Below are 21,405 nucleotides of genomic sequence, written 5' to 3' on the forward strand. Positions count from 1 at the left end.
GCCCATGGTAACTTTCTGTCTGTCTATCATTTTGGTACTTTAGATGGCTTTTGTTCTGATACTTCTGATATTTAATTTAGCACCAAACGCACATGCTGGCGGTTACACAAATCCAGATTCTTATTACCCAGCTAACATGCAAGGTGCTGGTGTGTATTTTGATGGTTATGGAAGGCCCTATGTTTCAACCAGTGTTAGACCACCAGGAGAGGGAACAATACCATATGCCAGCAGCTGGTATTACTATCAGATGGTGCCACTGAATAGGACTCTACAGATCACTGTAAAATTTCCTCCTCTAAGTTATGGCGATGGTGAAGAATGTCCTCTTGATGATGAGGTTGTGATCCTAGGAAAGCAGATAATGAATAAGACTCTGAAATATCATCAAAAAATTAATTTAATTACTTACTATTTCTCATGCCCAGAACATAATTCCTCCTCTAAAGGTAGCTTGTGGGGTTTAAATAGAAAATCTCTTTTATTTCTTATTTTTTCAGTGTATTTAAGGGTAGTTTGGGAAGATAGTGAGGTTTTCTTAGAAATTGTGAAAAATTAAATTAAACGTTGGGGTGAACTTAGAACATGGGGTGAACGAAGAGAAGTGTGAGGTTTAAATAGAAAATTTCTATCATTTAAGCATCTAAACTGATACAATCTACACCAACTAACTCTTAATCTACTTGCGTTTTTCCAATATTGGAAGAGGTCACGAAATTCGAATATTCGTGCCCCAATTGATACAAAGGAATGAAGGAAAAAATAACTAATACAAATTCAATATATGCTCATGAACCTTGGCTCTAAAATACTATGATCTTTTTTTTTTTTGGGAAAATACTATAATCTATTTGTTTATTCTTGAACTAAATAAAGAGCTAAGATTTTTCTTAACATTGATTAACAAAGTTTTGAATTGGGCTTTTCACATGTAAGCCCATATTTCAATGAAGAGAAATATCACTAGACAAAATTGGTATTTTGTTCGATTCAAAGTGTGACGTTTTATACAAATTTCGAAATTGAAACCTAACAACAAATTTATGAATGAACTTCATTTATGTTGGTATTTTATAAAAATTAAAAACAAAAGAATATTGAAGATGGGTGAGTGACGGAGTAATACTCATTTTGACATTTTACATCACAAAGAACTGGGAAAAAGAAAATTGGAAATAATTATATAAACAAAGTCTTTATTTTCCCTCTTTTTGCAACGGCTATAAACAGAAACCTTTGTAGGTTACAGAGTCGAAGCTTTGGGCTTCCCATGCATAGATGCAGTTGCTTCCATGGCCAAGCCGCCTGAGATCTCTCCTCTTACCCTGCAAGGATAAAGCATCCACAGCTAAAATTCATGCTCTTATGATATTGACGGGTACTATTACTCATGGAAACTCCAATGCCCGACTTATAGCAACGTATGCACGAATTGGCGATATTGTGTCAGCCCGTAAGGTGTTCGATAAATTGTCTCAAAGAGGCATACATGCATGGAATGCCATGATAATCGCATATTCTCGTCAATATTGCCCATCTGAAGTCGTAAGTTTATATCATCAGATGATATTAGATAGAGTTAGACCTGATAGCTCGACTTTCACTGTTGCCCTTAAGGCATGTGCAAGCACTTTGGACTTGAAAACTGGTGAAGAAATATGGTCTAAAGCGGTAAATTGCGGATACGAATATGATGTGTTTGTGGGTTCATCTGTTTTGAATTTGTACGCCAAGTGTGGGAAGATGGATGAAGCAGTGGTGGTTTTCAATAAGATGCCTAGAAGGGACCTTGTTTGTTGGACAACAATGGTAACAGGGTTTGTGCAGAGTGGAAGACCAATGGAAGCAGTTGATATGTATAAGAGAATGCAAAATGAGGGAATGGAATTTGATGGGGTTGTGCTGATGGGATTAGTGCAGGCTTGTGCAAGTCTTGGGTACTTGAGGTTGGGTCTCTCTGTTCACGGGTTTATGATTCGGACAGGTCTTCCTATGGATGTTATGGTTCAAACCAGCCTTGTGCATATGTATGCTAAGAATGGAAATTTGGAGCTAGCTTCTTGTGTGTTCAATAAGATGCCTTACAAGAATGCAATCTCTTGGGGTGCTTTGATTTCTGGCTTTGCTCAAAATGGTTTTGCAGGGCATGCCTTTGAAATGTTGGTAGAGATGCAGGGTGGTGGATTCGAACTTGATTCAGTGTCTCTTGTGAGTGCACTTCTAGCATGTTCACAAGTTGGATTTTTGAAATTGGGTAAATCTACACATGCATATATTTTGAAAAGGCTTGATTTTGATGAAGTTTTGGGTACTGCAGTCATTGACATGTATTCTAAATGTGGATCCCTTTCTTATGCTCGTGCTCTATTCGATCAGATTGTTTCCAGAGACTTGATCTCTTGGAATGCCATGATTGCAAGCTATGGGATTCATGGGCATGGAGAGGAAGCTCTAGCACTCTTCCTCCAGATGACGGAGACGAACGTAAAACCTGATGATGCTACTTTTGCTTCTCTTCTTTCAGCCTTCAGTCACTCGGGTCTCGTAGGAGAAGGCCAGTATTGGTTTGATATCATGGTTCATAAGTACAAGATCCCTCCGGGGGAGAAACATTTTGCCTGTATGGTTGACCTATTGGCTCGTGCCGGACGAGTCGAAGAAGCATATGAGCTAATAGATTCTATGAATACTGAACCTGGCATTGCTGTTTGGGTTGCCCTCCTGGCAGGTTGCCACAACCATAGGAAGTTGTCCATCGGAGAGGTCGCAGCAAAGGTGGTCCTCAAGTTGAAACCGGATGACTTGGGAATTTATGTTTTGGTCTCAAACTTTTATGCCATGGCAAGGAAATGGGATGATGTAGCTGGTATGAAGAAGATGATGAAACAGACAGGAACGAAGAAAGTGCCTGGCTATAGTGTTGTGGAAGTAAATGGAGAGCTGCATGCCTTTCTTATGGAAGATAAGACCCACCAACGTCATGAAGATATTATGCTACTTTTGAATAAGTTGGATCAAGACATGAGAGCTGTGGGATATATCCCAAGGACTGAATTTATGTTGCACAATTTTGAAGAGGAACATTCCTCAGAGCAAAGATAATTTATCAAATTGCTTTAACAAATTCAAATTCCCATTACTATAAAACCCATTTGACATGATCAGATTAACCATCAAGCAGTATCATCAATCAAGTTTATTGAACCAAATACACCAAATACTTCTAGAATGCAAAATCTGTCAAATTTAGAAAAATGCCCAGTTCCACTAAATTTGCATATTAATCAGAAAGGGGAATCTTGAAAACCGAAGGGAAAGAAAGTTTATATCAACCTTGGAATAAAGCAAAGATGGACAAAGTGAAAATTCTAATTTCATGCGATTACAAAATTTTCAACAAAACTGGGAAAAATATGATACTCTGCCATCTTTCCCTCATGAAGGACCAAATAATGTCCATTTCTGGCATGAGATGTTAGACAAGAACATCACCAGTAAGCAAAATAATTCTCGAAGTTTGAACTGCGGCTGTCTTTCAAAATTTCCTCAGCTCCTGTAACCTAGAGACTGAGTCTGAAGATTCTGGTTGTCTTCTAACAAACGGTCGTATTCAAGAAGTAGATCTGCAGCCTGTTTCTGGAGGGCAGCAACATGGGCTTCAGCAGTTTCAATGTTTTTATCTTTCTCCTTGCACTCCAATTTCAGCTTCTTCAAATCCTCTGATAGAGTCGAAATTTTTTCTTGCAGCTGCTTGATTTCTTGGGAAGATTTATCTTCCTTTTCTTTAAGCTGCATCGTCTCTTTCTGAAGTCTGTCGACTTCTTCTTTTGAAGCTCCCACGTTACTCCTCAGTCCAATAAGTTTACTTAAATAATGGTGCATCCGATCGATTATGAAGCCAAGAAACAGGGTAAAACCTGTAAGTGAGATCAAGTGTATCAGGGATAAGAAGGATCATTCACTGGATAGAAACAAAAGTTGTTAGATATAAATGTAAAGCATATATAGTTAGCTGTCAGTCTAGCTACTCTCAACTGGTCAGAGATCAATCACAGAGCCGACACCATACATGAAGCACTTCTGTGACTTGCTCAAGAAGACCATAAAATCAACTTAAGTATTCCCTTTTTCAGTAAACTAAATGCAACTTCTTCCGGAACCCAATAAGTGATACTGTAATTGCTAAGTGCACAAGACCAGAGAGGCTGGCCACTAGCAGCAATCAGAAGGAATGAAGAGTTTGTAGACCAAGTTTACTATTGCCAAACTTTACATGGAAATATATAATTCACTGATTGTTCAACCAGTAAGCTGGGATTGCATCATTTAACCATAACAAAGAGAAGGGAAAGAAACAGTTCTTAATAACACTGATTTCTAGGCCAACTTCTATACCTTTTAATCAGATTCTACTGATTCAAAGAACCAGTTTTTCATGTCCATATTTTAACACACGCTCTAAAGAAGCCACACAATAAATATTAAACACGCAGCCAAAAGATTCTTTCAATACATGCAGAAGCAGAACCATTGAATGGTAAAATCATAAAGCCTTAGGGTGAATCCTTCTAACAATCCTTAGGGTGATAGCCTTAAGCCTTTAAAATCTTGTTACAAGAAAACTCATTTCTTGCTGGCATACTCTTTTCCCAAATAAAAAAAGAAACCCTAAATAAGAATCCAACTGTTGAAGTTCACAAACTGAATAGTAAGCAAGCACTCAAAGCAACTAAGAAAAAATGAGCAGGAATATACCCATTAATGAAGCCTCAAGCAAGTGGGTTCTCCACAGAACCTGATCCATAGGTGACATAGTTCCAAGCTTTACACCTTTGTTCTGGATCTTAACAATGCTAATAAAGCTTGACAAGAGAATCACAGACATGGTGCAAGCAATGGTTTTCACAGTAGCTGGACCCTTACCCATTTTGAGCTGATCCAGGCTCTTTATCACAAGCTCCCTCAATGGCCCAATCTTTACCAATAGAAGAAATGCCACAACACCCTCAGCAAAAAGAACTAAGAACAACAGCTGAATCATCTCTGCCTGCTTCTACCAAACAACACCTACCTAGCTGCAGCTTTCACAAAGCTCTGATTTTTGCTCAACTTGTAATAAAAGTTGAAACTCACCTCACAAAAGAAGTTTCATTTCTCAGCAAGCAAAATCATGGATCCATGAACTTGTGAAGAGACAGAAAGAAACCAAGAAAGAAGCTTCCTGACACAGACTTACTAGTTGCTCTTTCTACAGGAGCAATAAATACCTCAAATTGCCAACCAAAAATCTATTCCTTCGTTGATGGGTTAAGAATACTTGAAGAAAATTAGGCAACCCAGTTAGCCAAAAGCTGGTTTTATCGCCTAAAATGAGGGTTTAATAAGAGGACAGATCTATGCATTCAGCGAAAATGAAGAAAGCAAGATGCTTTTCTGCAAAAACCCATTTCTCATCATGTCAGTGACTTTTCACATAACCAGCGGTGTAATTTGGTTTTGAAGATCAATTAATTTAGTAAGGGGGTGTGATTTGCAAATGGGTTTTGTTTTTTTTCTCCAGCCCAAAGAAGGATTAGGAGATGAAAAGTAAAGGTAAGCACAGTCAAAAGCAAAGAACTTGAAGTGTAATTGACGCAAAAATAAAATTGAAAATAAAAGAGGGTTTGCTCTGTTTTTTAAGCTGTCTTCCTTAACAACTGACTTGCTGGTTTTGCTTGTACTTGACAAATGACCTTGACTCTCGAGAACTGAGAAGTTCTTGGTACTTCGGCATTGAAGCAAGGCCACTATTTTGTCACACACGTATGATATGTCACACTTTACATGCTAAAAATTTGACTGTTTATATGGCATTTTTGAAAATTCAAGGCTATAACATGGACCAAGAAAACAGGTCCATACAGAAATCTTGGCTTCCTAAAAAGAAAAATAATTTATAAATCTTGGCAGCTTTTGTCCTTTGGACATGTATGTCTATCAGAAACAAAGGTCCAATGGGCCACATTATAAACGTCCATTGGAGAGTGGGAGAAAGACTTTCATGCAATGGGATAACATTTTTGTTATTTTTCGAATAACGCAATGATATGAGATAGCTTTTTCAATGTCATTGTGTTATTGATTGAGGATAGCAAAACAATATTATCCTTATTACAAGTAAGTTTTTCAGGGAGAAGGGAGAGTTCTTTCTTGTTAGAGTCTCCAATGAATGTTTGTGTACATGTGTGGTGTATTTTTATTTTTATACAAAGATATTAGGAGGAGGGGGTTTCTAAAATTACCAAGGTGTCATCGAGATTCGAACTTAAGACCACTTATTTGTAAGTCAATATCCATTTTTACTAAGTTAGGCCCATTGGCATGCATGATGTATATAACCTACACATACTTTATATTAAGTGTATGAAGAAAGTTAAACTAATGAGATTGATAAATAAATAAGTAGTGAGAGTTTTTTAATGTAAAAACTTTATGAAAAAGCATGGAGAGTGGAGAAACAAAAAAGTTTATTAAGGATTAGTGGACTGCATAAGTAAAGTGTTTAAAATACAGAGGAGCAAAAGTGTGATTTTTTTTTTCCTTCCTTATTTGCCAAAGATTGGGCAATATGATGGGAATACAATCTGGCCCTTAGTTCAAAAGACTATCTTTATGCTAAAAGCCTCTATAATCATACAAAAGTTCCACCATTCTTTACGTAGTTGGGCATTTAGTGCAAAGCTAACAAAATTACGAATGTAACATACAAAGAGAAACAACAAAATTACGATTGTAACATATGAAGAGAAACAAATCTCGGGTGTGAGGGCACCAGTGTGGTGTTGGCCAAAAACCTCCGATAGTCAAATCAATAAACTTACGTTGTTCATGGACCAGTTTTGGGTGAACCTGGGCTTCCTATTTTGGACAGTTTTGAGTCCATTACATATCTTGACTCACTTACTCGGCCCTTCTTGGAGCCCATAATAAGCTTGAGGCCCATTATAAGGGATCAAATCAAAGGGTGAAATCAGAGTATAGCTTGTATTGTGACACGTAGCCATCTTAATTATTTTGGGTCCCAACAATTATCACTGCAGTTATGAGCAACATAAAGAGCTACGAACAAATGGGCCAACGATAAAACATATGGTTGGCTCGAGCTTATCGGATGGGTATATATTCATAAAAGGCCAATTACATTTTAAATAAATTCAAAAATTATTATTCATTTAATAAATAAAAGTGCAATCACAACTACTTCATTCTATTTTTTTTTAAAATGTAAATATTTATTTATTTTAAAGCCCATACTTTTTATTTAAAAAAATGTAAATATTTATTTATTTTAAAGCCCATACCTAATAAAAACTCTTCATAAATAAAGACGAGAAAAATAATAAAAAATTATCGTATACGTAAGCGAGTCGAGGAGCTAGTATAATATTTATACGATGTTTTATTGTTTTATTGAATATTAAGATGTTTTAAAGTGTATTTTTGTATCTCCTTAACCTTTATTATATAATCTTAATGGTCAACAAACATGTTCTTAATTAAGATCATATAATTGGCTTCTCTATAAATTAAGCTGTTTTTATTTCAACCAGGACCACTTCAAATAGGTCAAATTTGGTGCATTGTGGCACAACTTGGGGCACTTGTTAATTAAATTAAAACTTAGTTGTTAAATTGGGCTTTTCAGAGGGTCCTTTAACCCATCTAACTATATGAAAGATGAAAGCAATAAGCAGATACGAGCTTAGTGAGATTGATTAAAGTGAATGTGTTCCTCACTCTGCACTCGTGTTCGAATTTCCCCTCCTAAAAAAAACTTCTCAACACAATGCGTAGCTGATTAATGGTGTATTATGTATGATAATTAAAAATATAATAGAAATAAAAAGCTTCTCAAATAAGAAAGTAGCCAAAGGTAGTGCATGTCACGTTGGGTTAAAATTAAAAAAATAAAGAGCCAAGTGGAATTTTGGAGACCAACTGTCAAACTAAGCCTGCTATATATGTACTTGGTCAGGGAAATCTTATACATGGTAAATTATTAAAATGCAATAATCAAGCTTATTTACCCGATAAAATAATACAAAATTATTTTTTATTTTCAATTTTGGAGAAGAGGACTAGGATGATCAAACTCGGATTTTAGTGTGAACTGAGTTATAATTTCGGTTTACAATAATAATAACTTAATAATGATAAATTAAAACAATAAAAGAGCTGAAAAATAACTTAGGAAAAATACAAAAGAATTAGTCGTATCAGAAATGTTTCCACAGAAGCCGACAAACAAACAGTCTTCCGCATTTGAGTGTTCACAATTGCCTACCATTTAGTCAGCCGCCACTAAAACCAGCCGCGATAACTCCAAACCTCAACACACAGGAAAATTCCATTTTCATGAACCAATCGTTGTCTAGCTCCAAAACACAGTTAAAATCTTAAATTATAATCTCTACCCAAAACATGAGAAGCAGTAAACACACGTATAAAAGAAAGAAAATATAATGTTCGGAAGTCGATTTCACAATGCATTATTGACTTACAACAACATGTCTGGATGTTCATTTCGAATTACTTGAACACTCATTTAGAGTAATATATTTCGATTAATAACCATTTACGAGGATATGAATAACTTTTGCTAACACAACTAGAAGAAGAGAAGCAGTTGAACACACGTATAATGTTATTTTTCAATTCCTAACACTCATTTAGAGATTACTCTTTCGATTTACAACCATACACAAGGATATTAGCGACTTTCGCTAGCAGAACTAGAAGAGGGGAAATGGTGAAATACTTGTATAAGGTTACTTTCAAATGTTAATTAGTGAAAAATATAGGAATGTATAATTTGTGAAAAAGAAAATTGGCAATACGCTATTATATAATTTTGAATTATACAAGGGGATAATAAATAAAAAGATATCTGCCAATAGCATTACACGTATAATTGAAGAACTCGCACAGACTCAACTCGTTGAGAGAGATGTTTGAACAAAGAAGAAACAGAGGAACATAGAGAAAGGTCAAACATGACGGGTAGCGTCCGTCAATGGTTGATAAACCCCTCTAGGAACTCTTCCCTTCTCTCTCTACAGCTCCCTCTCTCTCTCTAAAATAATTTTTGTCTTGGTGAGTCGTTGTGGGTTTCGTGGAGGAGCTTTTGGGGTTGTGATATTTTTGTGGTCGGTTTGGTTGCAGCACTTGAATTTGCTCCAAAAGATTGTCCTCTGACATTAATTTATTGGTTTTGTTCTACATCTGGTGGAGAGAAAAATGGCAGTAAGTTCGCAGATTTTTTTGTTCGTTGTGCTTTATTTTTGTTTCTCTTTCTTCGTTTTGAATGTATGATTTTTCTGTTTGCTAGCTGAGAAAGCTGTGATAAAGAAAAGAGAATGAGATTCTAAATTTTGTGCATTATATTGATCAGGGCTTCTTTTATTTTCTAGGATTCCAAGAAGATATGAGCTTTCAAATAGAGCATATATTAGACTTGGGTTTAAAAGCTTTGTTTTTTATTTGTTTTCTGACAAGCAACACTGGGTTTGTCCTAAGTTTGTTGACATGTAAAGTCTGTGGCAAACTTGGATATATTGTTGATCTGGGTTCTTTTATTAGAGATTTTAGGGCGTATGTTATTAGGGCAGTAGCTAGTAGTACAGATTAGAGGATGCTCAATCAGAGTGCTTTATCAATTCTTATTAATCTACATTTTGAGCTGGTGCATGTGATATATAATTAAGAATAAAAAAAGAATTATTGGGTTTCTTTCATGGGGTTGAATTAGCATATAAGAATTGTGCTCTGGAAAATGGGAGCATGAGCTTTGTTTGTATTGCATAATAGTTCTACTCAATTTGTGGTGTTGAGTTCTTGTTTCAAGGACCATAAAACTTGAGCTGAATTCGTAGATGAATAAATCTTTTGATGGGGACATATTAGTTTTTCTGGGGTTTTATGTATATAATTGGAATGTATTAGAGCTGGTAGTTAGTTGATGCTGTAAATGATTTTGATAATCTATCTTTATATAAATGATACTCTCTCTCTCTCTCTCTCTCTCTTCTTCTTTGCAAATTCACATTTGAAATTATCTGGCTTCTCAGTGTAAGGTCTTAATTCTGTGGGTGGAGAAATCATTGTTAATTTGTTTTCTAGAAATTTTACAGCGTCTCCAAATTGATAATGTTGAGACACTAGGTGAGAAAGTTGGATAAGATATCCTCTATATGTTGGCATTCTCAGAGAAATGACATGAAATAATTAGTGGGTTGACATTGGTTTATGTATTATACTTGAAATTTTTAGTACTGGTAGGTATCTGAAAAGCTGTCAGTTGTTAAATATTTGATCATTTGTTTTTAGATTCTCACTCTCTTTCTCTCAACTAGTTGATTATAAGAAGCTGATCATCAGCTCTGTGATGGTGCTATAGATTATACTTTCTTGTATTCGCATTTGTTCATCTCAGTAGAGCAAGGAAAAAGTGCCAAGAGAGTCGTCCAATACCACTAAGTTTAAAGGAATTCAGGTTTGATGCTAGTAAATGCTGTTAAAAACTTAAAGTAGGATGTTGCATTAGGTTGATTGTCCTTTGATTAGAATGCATAGGCATGCAGTCTAACCATACCAATCCCATGGGGAATCATGGAGGTGATATGATTTGTATGTGTCATCTAGTAGATCTTTGGGCACATGTTCATTTCCATGGGCAGTTAATTGTCCAGTCATTTACTGCCTTCATTTTAGGGTGGTCACCTGAAAAAGTGAGGTCACCATCTGGACGGCCAGCAAAGCTTGTGGAAGAAGTATTGTTTCGCATTACTTTGAGAAGGTTCAGGGAGTTGCAGTAGATTCTCAATGTCCTTTTTCTTCCCTGATCTGATCTAACCGTGCTTATTTGAATGTTTGTTATAATGTGGTTAAGCAAGATCAAGTTGTGGTCATGCAGAACCGCCTGTTATACTTTTCCAAATCCACTTTGAAAATTTGGGCCTCATTCTGTTCATGGTTTCATTTGCCTACTTTAACTCACCCATTGAATGACCTTGTGTATAGAAGAGGTCTTATAGACTTCATATGATGCTACATGATGTACTGAAAAGTATTGACTGATGAATACTGGATGTGTTTAGATGTATTAGATATTAAATATGACACTATTTCTTAATGTGGCAGCAACGTTCACATGTACCAAAGTTTGGGAATTGGGAAGGTGAAGAAAATGTTCCTTACACAGCCTATTTCGATAAGGCCCGTAAGGGTCGAACAGGGCCAGGGGGAAAGATGATTAATCCAAATGACCCCCAACAGAACCAGGATATGCTTTCTGATATATCTTCATCCGCATCATCTCCTCCAAAATTTAGAGCTGAACCAGAAAGACCAGTTGATGAATGGAGAAGAAGCAGGGAGGATAATGACCTAAGGCAATTTGCCAACTCTCCAGCCCATCGTGAAAATTTGGGTCGCAGAACTTCAGGTGAGGCAGCAAATCAGCCTAACAGAGGCCGTGGAGTAAGTTCTGGTGAAACCCATCGAAAACCTGCACGACCAAGTTCTGGCTCTGAGTACAGTGTTGAACGTTCACCTCTCCATCGCAATGCAAGGGTCTCAGGGAGAGATTCTCCCTCCTGGGAAGGAAAGGCTTCATATGAAAGTAGCCATGGTACTCCTGGAAGATCCCGTCTTAAACCTCGTGATGAAAGTGTAAATTTTCTTCCTCACGTCCATCATTTTATTGTCATAATAGCATAAACTTGTCCAAGTGTTGTCCATTTGCCATTTCTGTGGCAATAGACAGTAAACAGGTATGATCTCAAAAACTTATTTTAAATGATGATTGAGAAAGTCTTGCTGTTGCAAGAACCATGGTTTTCAAAGTGATTGTACTGGTAGTTTGCAACAAGGCTTAAAGTGGAGTAGTTTTATACATGGTCTTGTTACTTAATTGTCTTCTTCCTGGGATAAATTGATACAATATTTTGTCAAGTCTTTCTCTTGAGTATGTGGGTGTTTTATGTGGCAGCCTGAGAAAGGTGCTGCTGTTCCGAAATTTGGCGAGTGGGATGAGAATGATCCTGCATCAGCTGACGGTTTCACTCACATTTTCAATAAAGTGAGGGAGGAGAAGGCAGGGAAAGCACCAGGCACTCCTTCTCAGTCATCGTACCAGGATGCACGGAAGCAGGCTGCCAATGACACTGCTAAGGTTTGTCATCAATCACCGTTTCTCATCCAGTCATAACTTCTTATGGTTTCATTATTTTCATATAACTTACTGGTTTCTATGTCTCATTTCTATTCTTTTCTTTTCTTGACTCAATTTTGCAGAGTTGCTGCTTTCCATGGAGCAGAAAATGATATTGATGTATCTCTGAATTTGTGGGTAAATTGTAAGGTGTTTGGACCTGTAAATATCTTTAAGGGCTCTGTCCATGAGGGGTACCTTCTATAAAGTGCATTCATTTAATCTGAGCATGTGTGTTTTGTATTAATAAAAGATTTCATTCCATTCTAATTGGAAATCTTTTTTCTTTCTTTTTCCCTTTTTCCCTTCTATTTTTCTTCTTTCTTTTCATATTTAGCTGTGTTTGCTCTGTTGTGCCATTGAACATTATCAATTTAATTCCTATATGCGGCTGAAAAAACCAGATACAGATTATTCTTTGATTCTATTCCTATATATTCCGGCAATATTTGTCCTCGGTTTTTGGATTCATTTTATTTCGCATGTTACTAGAGATTATAGATAAACTCCAAAAAATAATTTTGGATTGAAGTTTTATATCAAGCACGATTCAATTGATTATGTCTCGCATATCACCACCATCTGAAAAATAAGAAATCGAAGAAAATCTAAAATTGATTGTCATGTGATGTCGAGTAAACGACCTGATTAATACGATTGATGTCATGAATTTAGAGTATAATATTAATAATATATACATCCACAAGTTATAATATTAATGAATAGGTAATATCAAGTAACCATAGTGCATTGGAGAATTACTTGAATAGATTTAAGTTTTGTGTATTAATTTGTGTAAAAAATTGTGTGCACAAACCCAACCTCAACTTGGCCAAGTAGAGAAACGCTCAAGCAAAGGTATAGCACTTTTTACTATTCCGAAAAATAACACAATAATATGCGTGATAATTTTTTTATATGTTATTATGTTATTGACAGAGATAACAAAATAATGTTATCCCAGTTGAAAGTAAGGTTTTTTCCCTTGTCAAGGTCTTTTAGTAAATTCACGTAACATAGAACTTAAGCTCTCGCGTGCCAAGTGGCACGCAGCGCATGATGTCCCAATGAATTCCTTTTCATAACAGAATAATTCACATTAGAGTGCGAGCCGCCGACACGGAAAACGACAAAAGAGAAAAAGAGGGTCAACAGTCAATGTCGCTTCGCTGTCAGCGATCAATCAATCTTGACCGTTGAATCGGACTACTCCTGACCTCACATCCACGATCCACCGGAACAAACAAGGTGAGTCCAGCGTAAGGGCGCTGACAGAGGACTCGTGCACCAAACACAACTCAAATTCCCTAATTGAGCGCCAAAGTTTCGCGGCTCGTTTAAAAAATTCAAATTTCACTAAAAATCCGTTAACAAAACTCAAACGAAAATTTTATATGTGTTGTTTGAAACCTAAAAGAATAAAACCCTCTCTTTCTCTCTCTCCCTCTCTCCCTTCTCCCTCCCTCTCTCGGTCTCAGCCTTTCTGTCTCTCCCGAGATCTGATTGCCAATCTGCCATAGCTGAACTGAGTACAGAGAACCGATTGCATTGTTCGAATCCGCACACATATCAGGTACTTCACTTGGCTTCAGATTTCCATTCATGTTCTTGGAGCAAATCCCTTTCATTTTTTACTTCAATTTGTAGATTCACATATTAGGTTCCGCTCGAAACTCGACTCTGTTGCCTCAAATTTGTGTACCCGATTGAGCAATTGTATGAAAAAAAAAAAAACTGAAATTAGCTTTTCGGTGAATTGGGATACACAGAAAATATTTTCTTTTGCTTAGAAGTTTTGAAATCTCTATGCCCAACTGAGTTTAAGCTCTGAACTCATGGTGAGAGAGAAGACTGTCGAGTCCTTCTACACCAGGCTCCGCGAATCCGCTACGGCGGCGTCTCAATCTCAATCTCCTCTTCTCATATTCCCATCGACTTCGGATGTGGACTCTCTCTGTGCCCTCAAAATCATCTTCCATGTCCTCGAATCCGATTCGGTCCGATACGCCTGCTATCCGGTCTCGTCGTTTCAAGAGATTCACAAGTACGCAGGGCCCGATCTGTGTTCTTCGTCCGAAAACCCAGTTTCAATTCTCTTAATCAATTGGGGTTGCCACAGGGACCTGAGGAAGCTCCTCAATTTGGGGCCCAGGGCTCGTGTTTTTGTGGTTGATAGTCACCGTCCGATTCATTTGCATAACCTGAGTGATCAGAATGATCGTGTGGTTGTGCTCTATACTTTGGATGATGAGAGGCAGACAGATTTGGCATATGATATTGAGGATGTTTCGGCTTTGGCTAATGCCAGTGATTTGAATAGTGATGACGAGCTGGATCCCGAATCGGACAGCGACAGTGACGATGATGAGAATGATGACAGCCAAAGTGAGGAAGAAGAAGAAAATGGAGAAGGGTCGAGAAAGCGAAGAAGGGTATCTCAGGAAAATGACCCAGTCAAGATCTTTAGGGAACTGAAGAGGAAATATTATCATTTGGGTACTTTTCATGGTAAGCCTTCAGGGTGTTTGATGTATGATCTGTCACATTCTTTGAGGAAGAACACAAATGAGTTGCTTTGGTTGGCTTGTGTTTCGATAACGGATCAGTTTTTGCACGAGAGGTTAACAGATGAGAGGTACCAAGCTGGGGTGATGGAGCTTGAGCAGTATATTAATAGTTCTGGGAATTTGGAGGCTGTAACTACTGTGACTCTCAAAGATGGGACGAAGATTCGTGCACCCCAGTCGTCTAGAATTACATATGAAGATGAACCTAGACTAATGCTGTTGCAGGAATGGAATTTATTCGATTCCATGCTTTGCTCTTCGTACATTGCAACTAAATTGAAGACATGGAGTGACAATGGGATGAAGAAGCTTAAGCTTCTTCTTGCAAGGATGGGATTTTCGCTTGTGGATTGCCAGCAGAAGTACAAGTACATGGATAAGGAAGTGAAACAGCTGATGAAAGAGGAGTTCGAGCGGTTTTTACCCGAATATGGACTTACAGATTTCTACTACAGGAGCTTTCTGCGGCTCCATGGTTACAGATCAAAGGTATCTGCCGCAGATGTGGTGTATGGAGTTACAGCTCTGCTTGAATCGTATGTGACCTCAAATGGTTCTTGTGCTTCCAAAGAGTTTGGGATGGCTTATGATGCATTGTCATTGAACAATCTTGATAAACTGAAAGCCGGAATGCAACAAGCAATTAAGATACAGAGGGCAATTCTTAGACAAGGAAGCATGGCAATAACCAAGAGAGGCTGTATAAGAAGTGGAAGGAAATTTAGGTGGGTGAAACTTGAAGATTCTTTGGATGCAAAATTGTTGGGGTACCCTCAGGCATTGACTAAATTCTGCTATTTCCTGATGGATGGTCTGAGAGAGAAGGGGGCTAGAATGAAACCTCTGGTTTGTGCTTGCTTGGTACAAGAGCCGAAAAAGGTATTGATAGTTGGGGTTTGTGGGAAGCCTCGACTCGGGGCAGTTCAAGGAAACGCATTTGGAATGGCATTTAGAAATGCAGCTCAGGAGATTGGAGCAGAGTTCTTCCATGAGTTGTTTGAGTCTTCATGGATTGTTCTGGAGGCAGCTAAAATGAATAGCTTTATGGTGAGATTGACAGAAGCTGTGATGTAGAACTTTGTAAGAACATGTCTAACTCAACCCTTTTTGGTACTTGAGCAAAGGTTTGTGTCGTGTTTGATCTGTATCAAGAGAAATGTAATTGTCTCTTTTTTTTTTCTTTTTCCTTTCTTTGAATAAATCTTTCTTATTTACTGCCTTTGTAACATGTTCTTTCTTTCATATAGAAAATGAACTTGATCTTTTCTAGTGAGCAAGCAAATTTTTTGGCTCTATTGACTCTCTTGCACTGAGTCCCTGATCATCTAATTCTTCTACCTTCCCTTGCTTTCCGATTTGAGGTGATACATGTTTTTGAAGTATTGGTTGGGCTTACCTTCATCATGTCAACCTAAAAACTCAATAGGCCCGACCTAAATTCGTTTCTAACCCAACTCAAGCCCAATTTTACATACCTATTAGATAATTTGTAAATTAATTTGAGTCAAACATATACCTGGAGAGGGACCCTTTTTTTTCTTTTCTTTCCTTTTTATGACATGCTTTGTTAACGGTTTGGTATTAGTGAACAAATTTGACACGAATATGACCGCAAAATTAACAAGTAACATAACACGGCCTGTTTCATATGTTGAGAATTCTAATTATAATATTAAAAAATTGGGAGATTTACTAATAAGGAGTCTAAATTATAAAAAAAATACAAATTTATAAATAAACTCAATCTTAGACATGTATTTATAAAAAAACTCAAGCACTATTTAAACATAGAAACACACCCAAAATCAACAATTGTATATTTTTTGGGTGTGTTTATAAATGGAGTGTGTGTAATGATTTTTGGGTGTGTTTACAACTCTCTAAAAAAAATCATATATAAAATGGATTTTAGAAACACACTTAAAGCATATTTACAACAACAAAAAAACTTCTTCTTTTAAATTACAAAACTGTCATTAATTTCTTAAAATAAACTTAACATAAAAACCTCATAAAAAAGTCCAAGGGCATCAAAGTAATTTAATAATTAAAATTAAATTTAATAGGGAGTTTTAGTGCTAAAAATGAGTATTTGACTAAATATCTTTAAAAAATTCAACAAAAAACTTAAATAAAATGCATTTTACAAAATAATTTCATTACTTAAACATACTACCTGTAAGATTTCCCCTTCCTTCAACATCCTTTGTATAAAGGAAAACATCCTACATAAGAAACAATTGAAAAAAGTGTCCAAATTACAGTCAATAACAAAAGAAAATTCAAGAATTCCTTAAAAATAATATTTTTTTTTTATAGCATAAAGATTTCTTGTTTAATTTTTCCTTTCAGTTGTGGAAGAGATCGTTTGCGCATATCTCACACGTACAAGGACACGTGGACCTGGTTCAGCCCTCACCGACTCGTGTATCGCAGGGACTCAAAGTCCATGTTGTGTTTCTCTTTCGTCTCTCTCGTTCGTCTTGGTTGAAAACCACTGCCCAACGCAGGCAAAACTTTAATAACTTCTTCTTCCTCTTCAAACTCTCTGATCAAAGGTACGATCTTAACTATCAAGTTCTTATATCTTTCGTTTGCTTTTTCAAATATCGGAGGTTAGAATCTCGATTTCTCCTTCTCGGAATCTCGATTCTGGTTGTGCCTATTGGTTTCCTAGGGTTTCTGTCTGCGATTTCTTCTTTATTATTTTTGATAAATTTTTTACCGCTTTTTCCTGATTTTTTGAGCTTGATATCTTTCTTTTTTCGTGCTGTTTGGGGCTTAGGAAAATTTGATTTTGATGGAATCCGATAATTTTCACCCTGTTTTTCCGATTTATCGAGCCGTTAGATTTTTAGAAATTGCGAATTTTTAGAGGAAGCTGAATGCTTGAGTTGAAAAATAATAGTTTTACTGCTAAGGTTTGATGAATGTGCTGGCAACGTTATCTACAAATCGATTCTGATTTGATTTATTCTTAGGCAGTACTTCGTTGTGAAGATATGATCACATTTTGGTCACACAGTTAGATACAATGGAAATAGACCATGTTTGGTTGGACATACATGTGTAATTGCAGTGAACTGCGTTTTTATGGAATTCATTCAGGTTCATTGTGGACTCAATTTTGATATGCTCAGTGACCAGTCTGTGGGTTGTGACTAGGGTTTCCATTTCTAGATTTTATGCCCGAGTTTCGTAGAATTGAATACAATTTGGTGGAGTTTGGTTAATTATGGTGATATGAGGCATGGGAACGGGTGCACTAGCTTGAGTTAAACGTGATCATTAGTTTGTTTGTTTATCATGGCACGGGGTAGTTTACTGTCCACATATTTGATAAGAAAGTTGTAGAAAAGAAAAGACTTATCGTATCTCTTTGGCTTAATGTCATATCCTTTATTGCTGTAATTGAAAATTATGCAAGTATATTATTAATTTTTTGTTTATATTATTCTTCATTTGCTTTCCAACAAAATTAAATATGTATTTGAATAAGATGACTACATTGGAAAAACTGTAGGTTTTCAAACAACATCTTGGATAGGAGACCATACATATAACATGAGCACTCGAGCGGCCAGGTATGTAAACCGAAGGAAGGATCGGGTGGACTTAGACCTCAATAGTGCGCCACCTGGTGACAATCGGGATCAGGAGGGAACTTCAACCCCGGCAGATCCTCAGAATAATCAAGCTACCCTGCAAGGGCAGTCCGCACCACCTAATATGATTGATGTTGAGGCTATTGATGATGATGTTGTTGAATCCTCCCCCAGGGCTTTTGCTGAGGTATGCCTTATATTAAGTTTACACATACCTTTTGTTGTGGTTATATCCGTCCACTTGGTATGTATATGTGTATATATAAACATAAGTTTAATCTTTTGATGTTTTATGTCAGGCTAAAAACAATGCCAGGAGGAACCAAAGAAGGATCACTGTTGATGTGGATTTAGGTAATTTTGTTCTGTTGTATTATAAACTTTATCATTTCTTTACATCAGAACTTTTTGGCTTTTATGTATTTCCCTTTGTTATTATACCGTGAAGATTCTGTGTTGTTCCATTAATTTGTTATTGATTCTTAGTTCATTCTGTCCAACTTCATAAGATTAGTTGACATCTTGAATGTTTTCCTTTCGATTTTTCTATGAAGTTTGTTTACATACAACTAAAAGTTTAAAGCCGTGCAACCTATGAGATAAATAATTGGAGAGAAGGTCAGACTCATCTACTCATCTTTTTTCTCTAGTGCTCTTAGTAGGATGAGAAGCTCATATTGTAAGTTTCAGAGTCTTCAAAGTTGTCTTGGACAACCTGCACAAGCTGATAGACTTTTTATTCATTATTTTCTTTGTTTATTGTTCTAAACTAGAAAGGTTAGGGGTGGGTTTTAGAAAATCTGCTCATCATTGAGCTAGAATTTGTCAGTGGCAAGTCTTAGTTGCCCCATATTGCTGTTATTGTGTTATATGCTTGTAGAGCCAGGTGGTTTGTTGGTCACATTTTTTAACACATGTTTTCTTCTGCATTGATCTTTATGTGTCTCTCACATCTCTCTCTCTCTCTCTCTCTCTCTCTCTGTGATCATTGCAGAACGAACTAGGGTCACTCGTAACAAGCGCAGAAGAGTTGCACCAAACCAAACAATAATTAATTGTGATTTCTACATAAATTTGGAAAGCAATAACAATTCCAGCTCCACGGTAATTGTAGTCTTCTGAAATTAGAGCACTGTATTCCTTTGTTGGGTGTGTGTGAATGGTTCATACTCATCTCAAGTATATTTGTTTGCAGAAAGAGAGTGTTGCACAACCAGCACCTCCCCCACCAAAGGAGCCCACTTTTAGCTGCCCCATCTGCATGGCCCCATTAGTTGAGGAGATGTCAACGAAATGTGGTCACATTTTCTGTAAGGCATGCATTAGGGCTGCGATAGGTGCACAGGGTAAATGCCCTACGTGTAGGAGAAAAGTAACTATGAAAGAACTCATTAGGGTATTCCTCCCTACGACCAGATGAGTGTGCAACTCATGCCTATATTGGTGATGTAAGTTCGCTCCAGTGTTCTATTCTATGACTTTTTTTATTTTTTGGTGGAGTTGATACATGTTTTTGCACACTTTTGCACTTCTGTACACAAATTTTGGTAGTAGTAACCTTTTGCCTTCGATATATAATTTTTTAAGGGGTTAAAGGTAACAAATAGTGCTAGCTAGTTACTTGACTGCTAATTCTCTTATAAGCATCAGAAAAAAATAAAAAATAAAAAATAAAAAAATAAAAAGAAGAAGAAGAAGGAAAGGCATTTTCTCATGATTATGAGATAATTTTTCGTTAGTCAATCAATATATTCAGTTTATGGCTATAGAATTTATGTTTTGCTCGTTGTTAAGTACTAATACACGGTCTCTCTGTCTCTCGTAGCAGGGTTATTGTAAGGTGCTTTTCGAGGAAGAAGGATTAAAGAATTGTTTTGGCATGCCTGCAGAATTGATTTTCCATACTTAAAAATGACTGGTCTCAAATATGTGCCGCTTATTAGGCCTAGTGAAGATGATGGTTTTTTGTATGGAAAAATCTTATTGGTTGGTGGGGTATTTGTACTCTCATGTCTTGTCACCTTACATCTAATTTTATGCCTCTCTAGCTGAGATGTTAATGCAAATTAGCTTTTGGATGTGTAATTCATTGTGCTGAATTACTAACTGTAGGAGCTTCATTTCAATTTATGGTTTATGGTTGACTAGTAATCGTGAACGGGTGTTGATTACAATCTAATATAAACAGATTTTCAATGTGCATCTAGTATCTTCTCTAATACAATGCAGGGGTCACACCGTTCTTCTGGTTTGGACTTCTTGTCGTTAAAATTGGGGTTTAACATGTTTAAATTTTATTAACAATTATATTAATTCAATAAATCACACTGCTATAAAATTCTGAAGACTGTCTTACATATTATATTACACGGGGAGAAGGAGAGAGATGGCCAGAAGAATTACATAAATAAAGAGAGAAGAAATGTATAGATTTCAAGGCAGAAATAGGGAGACTGGAGACAACTGAGGCAAATTTATTAAAAAGCTAACCCATTACAGATATGTAAAGCACCAATGTCCTGTGGCCTTATAGATGAGCTAACAATCCCAAAGAGGCCGAAGTTCTTGAGCTAGGCTAGTTATTTATATGGTTAAAGTAGGCTAGTTATTTATATGGTTAAAATACACCTCAGTTCAGTTGACCAACATCTGTTTGGCTATGGATACTGGCCACCACCAGCTCCACCATCACCTTTAGGCATGTCTCCTTTCCCCCCATAATCTCCTTTAGGGTTAGGAATGTCTCCCTTCCCCCCGCCATAATCGCCTTTCGGGTTAGGAAAGCCTCCCTTCCGGCCGTAATCACCTTTAGGGTATGGAATGTCTCCCTTCTCACCATGATCTCCTTTAGGGTATGGAATGTCTTTCTCCCGCCATAATCTCCTTTAGGGCTAGGGATGTCTCCCTCTCCTCCATAATCTCCTCTAGGGTTAGGAAAGTCTCCCTTCCCGCCATAATCACCTTTAGGGTTAAGAAAGTCTCC

At 36.8% G+C, this 21,405-nt stretch overlaps 5 protein-coding genes across 8 annotated transcripts; 4 read left to right on the forward strand and 1 right to left on the reverse strand.

Moving 5' to 3' along the window:
- The first annotated feature begins 1,151 nt into the window (after nt 1–1,151).
- LOC103334532 (Tetratricopeptide repeat (TPR)-like superfamily protein) lies at nt 1,152–3,124 on the forward strand. The gene has a single exon (XM_008237513.2). The coding sequence runs from the start codon at nt 1,279–1,281 to the stop codon at nt 3,100–3,102; it is 1,824 nt and encodes a 607-aa protein (XP_008235735.2). The 5' UTR covers nt 1,152–1,278; the 3' UTR covers nt 3,103–3,124.
- Nucleotides 3,125–3,299: 175 nt separating this feature from the next.
- On the reverse strand, nt 3,300–5,648 carry LOC103334287 (B-cell receptor-associated protein 31-like protein). The gene is made up of 2 exons (XM_008237232.3): nt 4,756–5,648; nt 3,300–3,917 (listed from the first exon to the last, which is right to left on the reverse strand). Exons 1-2 carry the CDS (start codon nt 5,039–5,041, stop codon nt 3,547–3,549), a joined length of 657 nt encoding a protein of 218 aa, XP_008235454.1. The 5' UTR covers nt 5,042–5,648; the 3' UTR covers nt 3,300–3,546.
- A 3,294-nt stretch (nt 5,649–8,942) lies between these two features.
- On the forward strand, nt 8,943–12,545 carry LOC103334286 (RPM1-interacting protein 4 (RIN4) family protein). Of its 2 annotated transcripts, XM_008237231.2 has the most exons (4): nt 8,943–9,282; nt 11,179–11,709; nt 12,029–12,211; nt 12,334–12,545. In XM_008237231.2, the coding sequence occupies exons 1-4, from the start codon at nt 9,277–9,279 to the stop codon at nt 12,361–12,363; spliced, it is 750 nt and encodes a 249-aa protein (XP_008235453.2). In that variant the 5' UTR covers nt 8,943–9,276; the 3' UTR covers nt 12,364–12,545. The 2 variants fall into 2 exon arrangements, with proteins under 2 accessions (XP_008235453.2, XP_088910984.1); XM_089054858.1 differs by lacking the exon at nt 8,943–9,282 and having other exon boundaries at nt 11,170–11,709.
- A 1,089-nt stretch (nt 12,546–13,634) lies between these two features.
- CDC45 (cell division cycle 45) lies at nt 13,635–17,301 on the forward strand. Of its 2 annotated transcripts, none has more exons than XM_008237228.2 (2): nt 13,635–15,897; nt 17,170–17,301. In XM_008237228.2, exon 1 carries the CDS (start codon nt 14,086–14,088, stop codon nt 15,889–15,891), a length of 1,806 nt encoding a protein of 601 aa, XP_008235450.2. In that variant the 5' UTR covers nt 13,635–14,085; the 3' UTR covers nt 15,892–15,897; nt 17,170–17,301. The 2 variants fall into 2 exon arrangements, with proteins under 2 accessions (XP_008235450.2, XP_088911490.1); XM_089055364.1 differs by lacking the exon at nt 17,170–17,301 and having other exon boundaries at nt 13,635–13,823; nt 14,020–16,082.
- Nucleotides 17,204–20,573, forward strand: LOC103334284 (RING/U-box superfamily protein). Of its 2 annotated transcripts, none has more exons than XM_016795418.2 (6): nt 17,204–17,375; nt 18,341–18,609; nt 18,722–18,776; nt 19,417–19,526; nt 19,618–19,870; nt 20,248–20,573. In XM_016795418.2, the coding sequence occupies exons 2-5, from the start codon at nt 18,382–18,384 to the stop codon at nt 19,840–19,842; spliced, it is 618 nt and encodes a 205-aa protein (XP_016650904.2). In that variant the 5' UTR covers nt 17,204–17,375; nt 18,341–18,381; the 3' UTR covers nt 19,843–19,870; nt 20,248–20,573. The 2 variants fall into 2 exon arrangements, with proteins under 2 accessions (XP_016650904.2, XP_008235449.2); XM_008237227.3 differs by having other exon boundaries at nt 20,251–20,573.
- Nucleotides 20,574–21,405: the final 832 nt, after the last annotated feature.

Source organism: Prunus mume, linkage group LG6 (assembly GCF_029339155.1).
Source record: "Prunus mume cultivar Tortuosa linkage group LG6, ASM2933915v1, whole genome shotgun sequence".
Taxonomy (NCBI): domain Eukaryota; kingdom Viridiplantae; phylum Streptophyta; class Magnoliopsida; order Rosales; family Rosaceae; genus Prunus; species Prunus mume.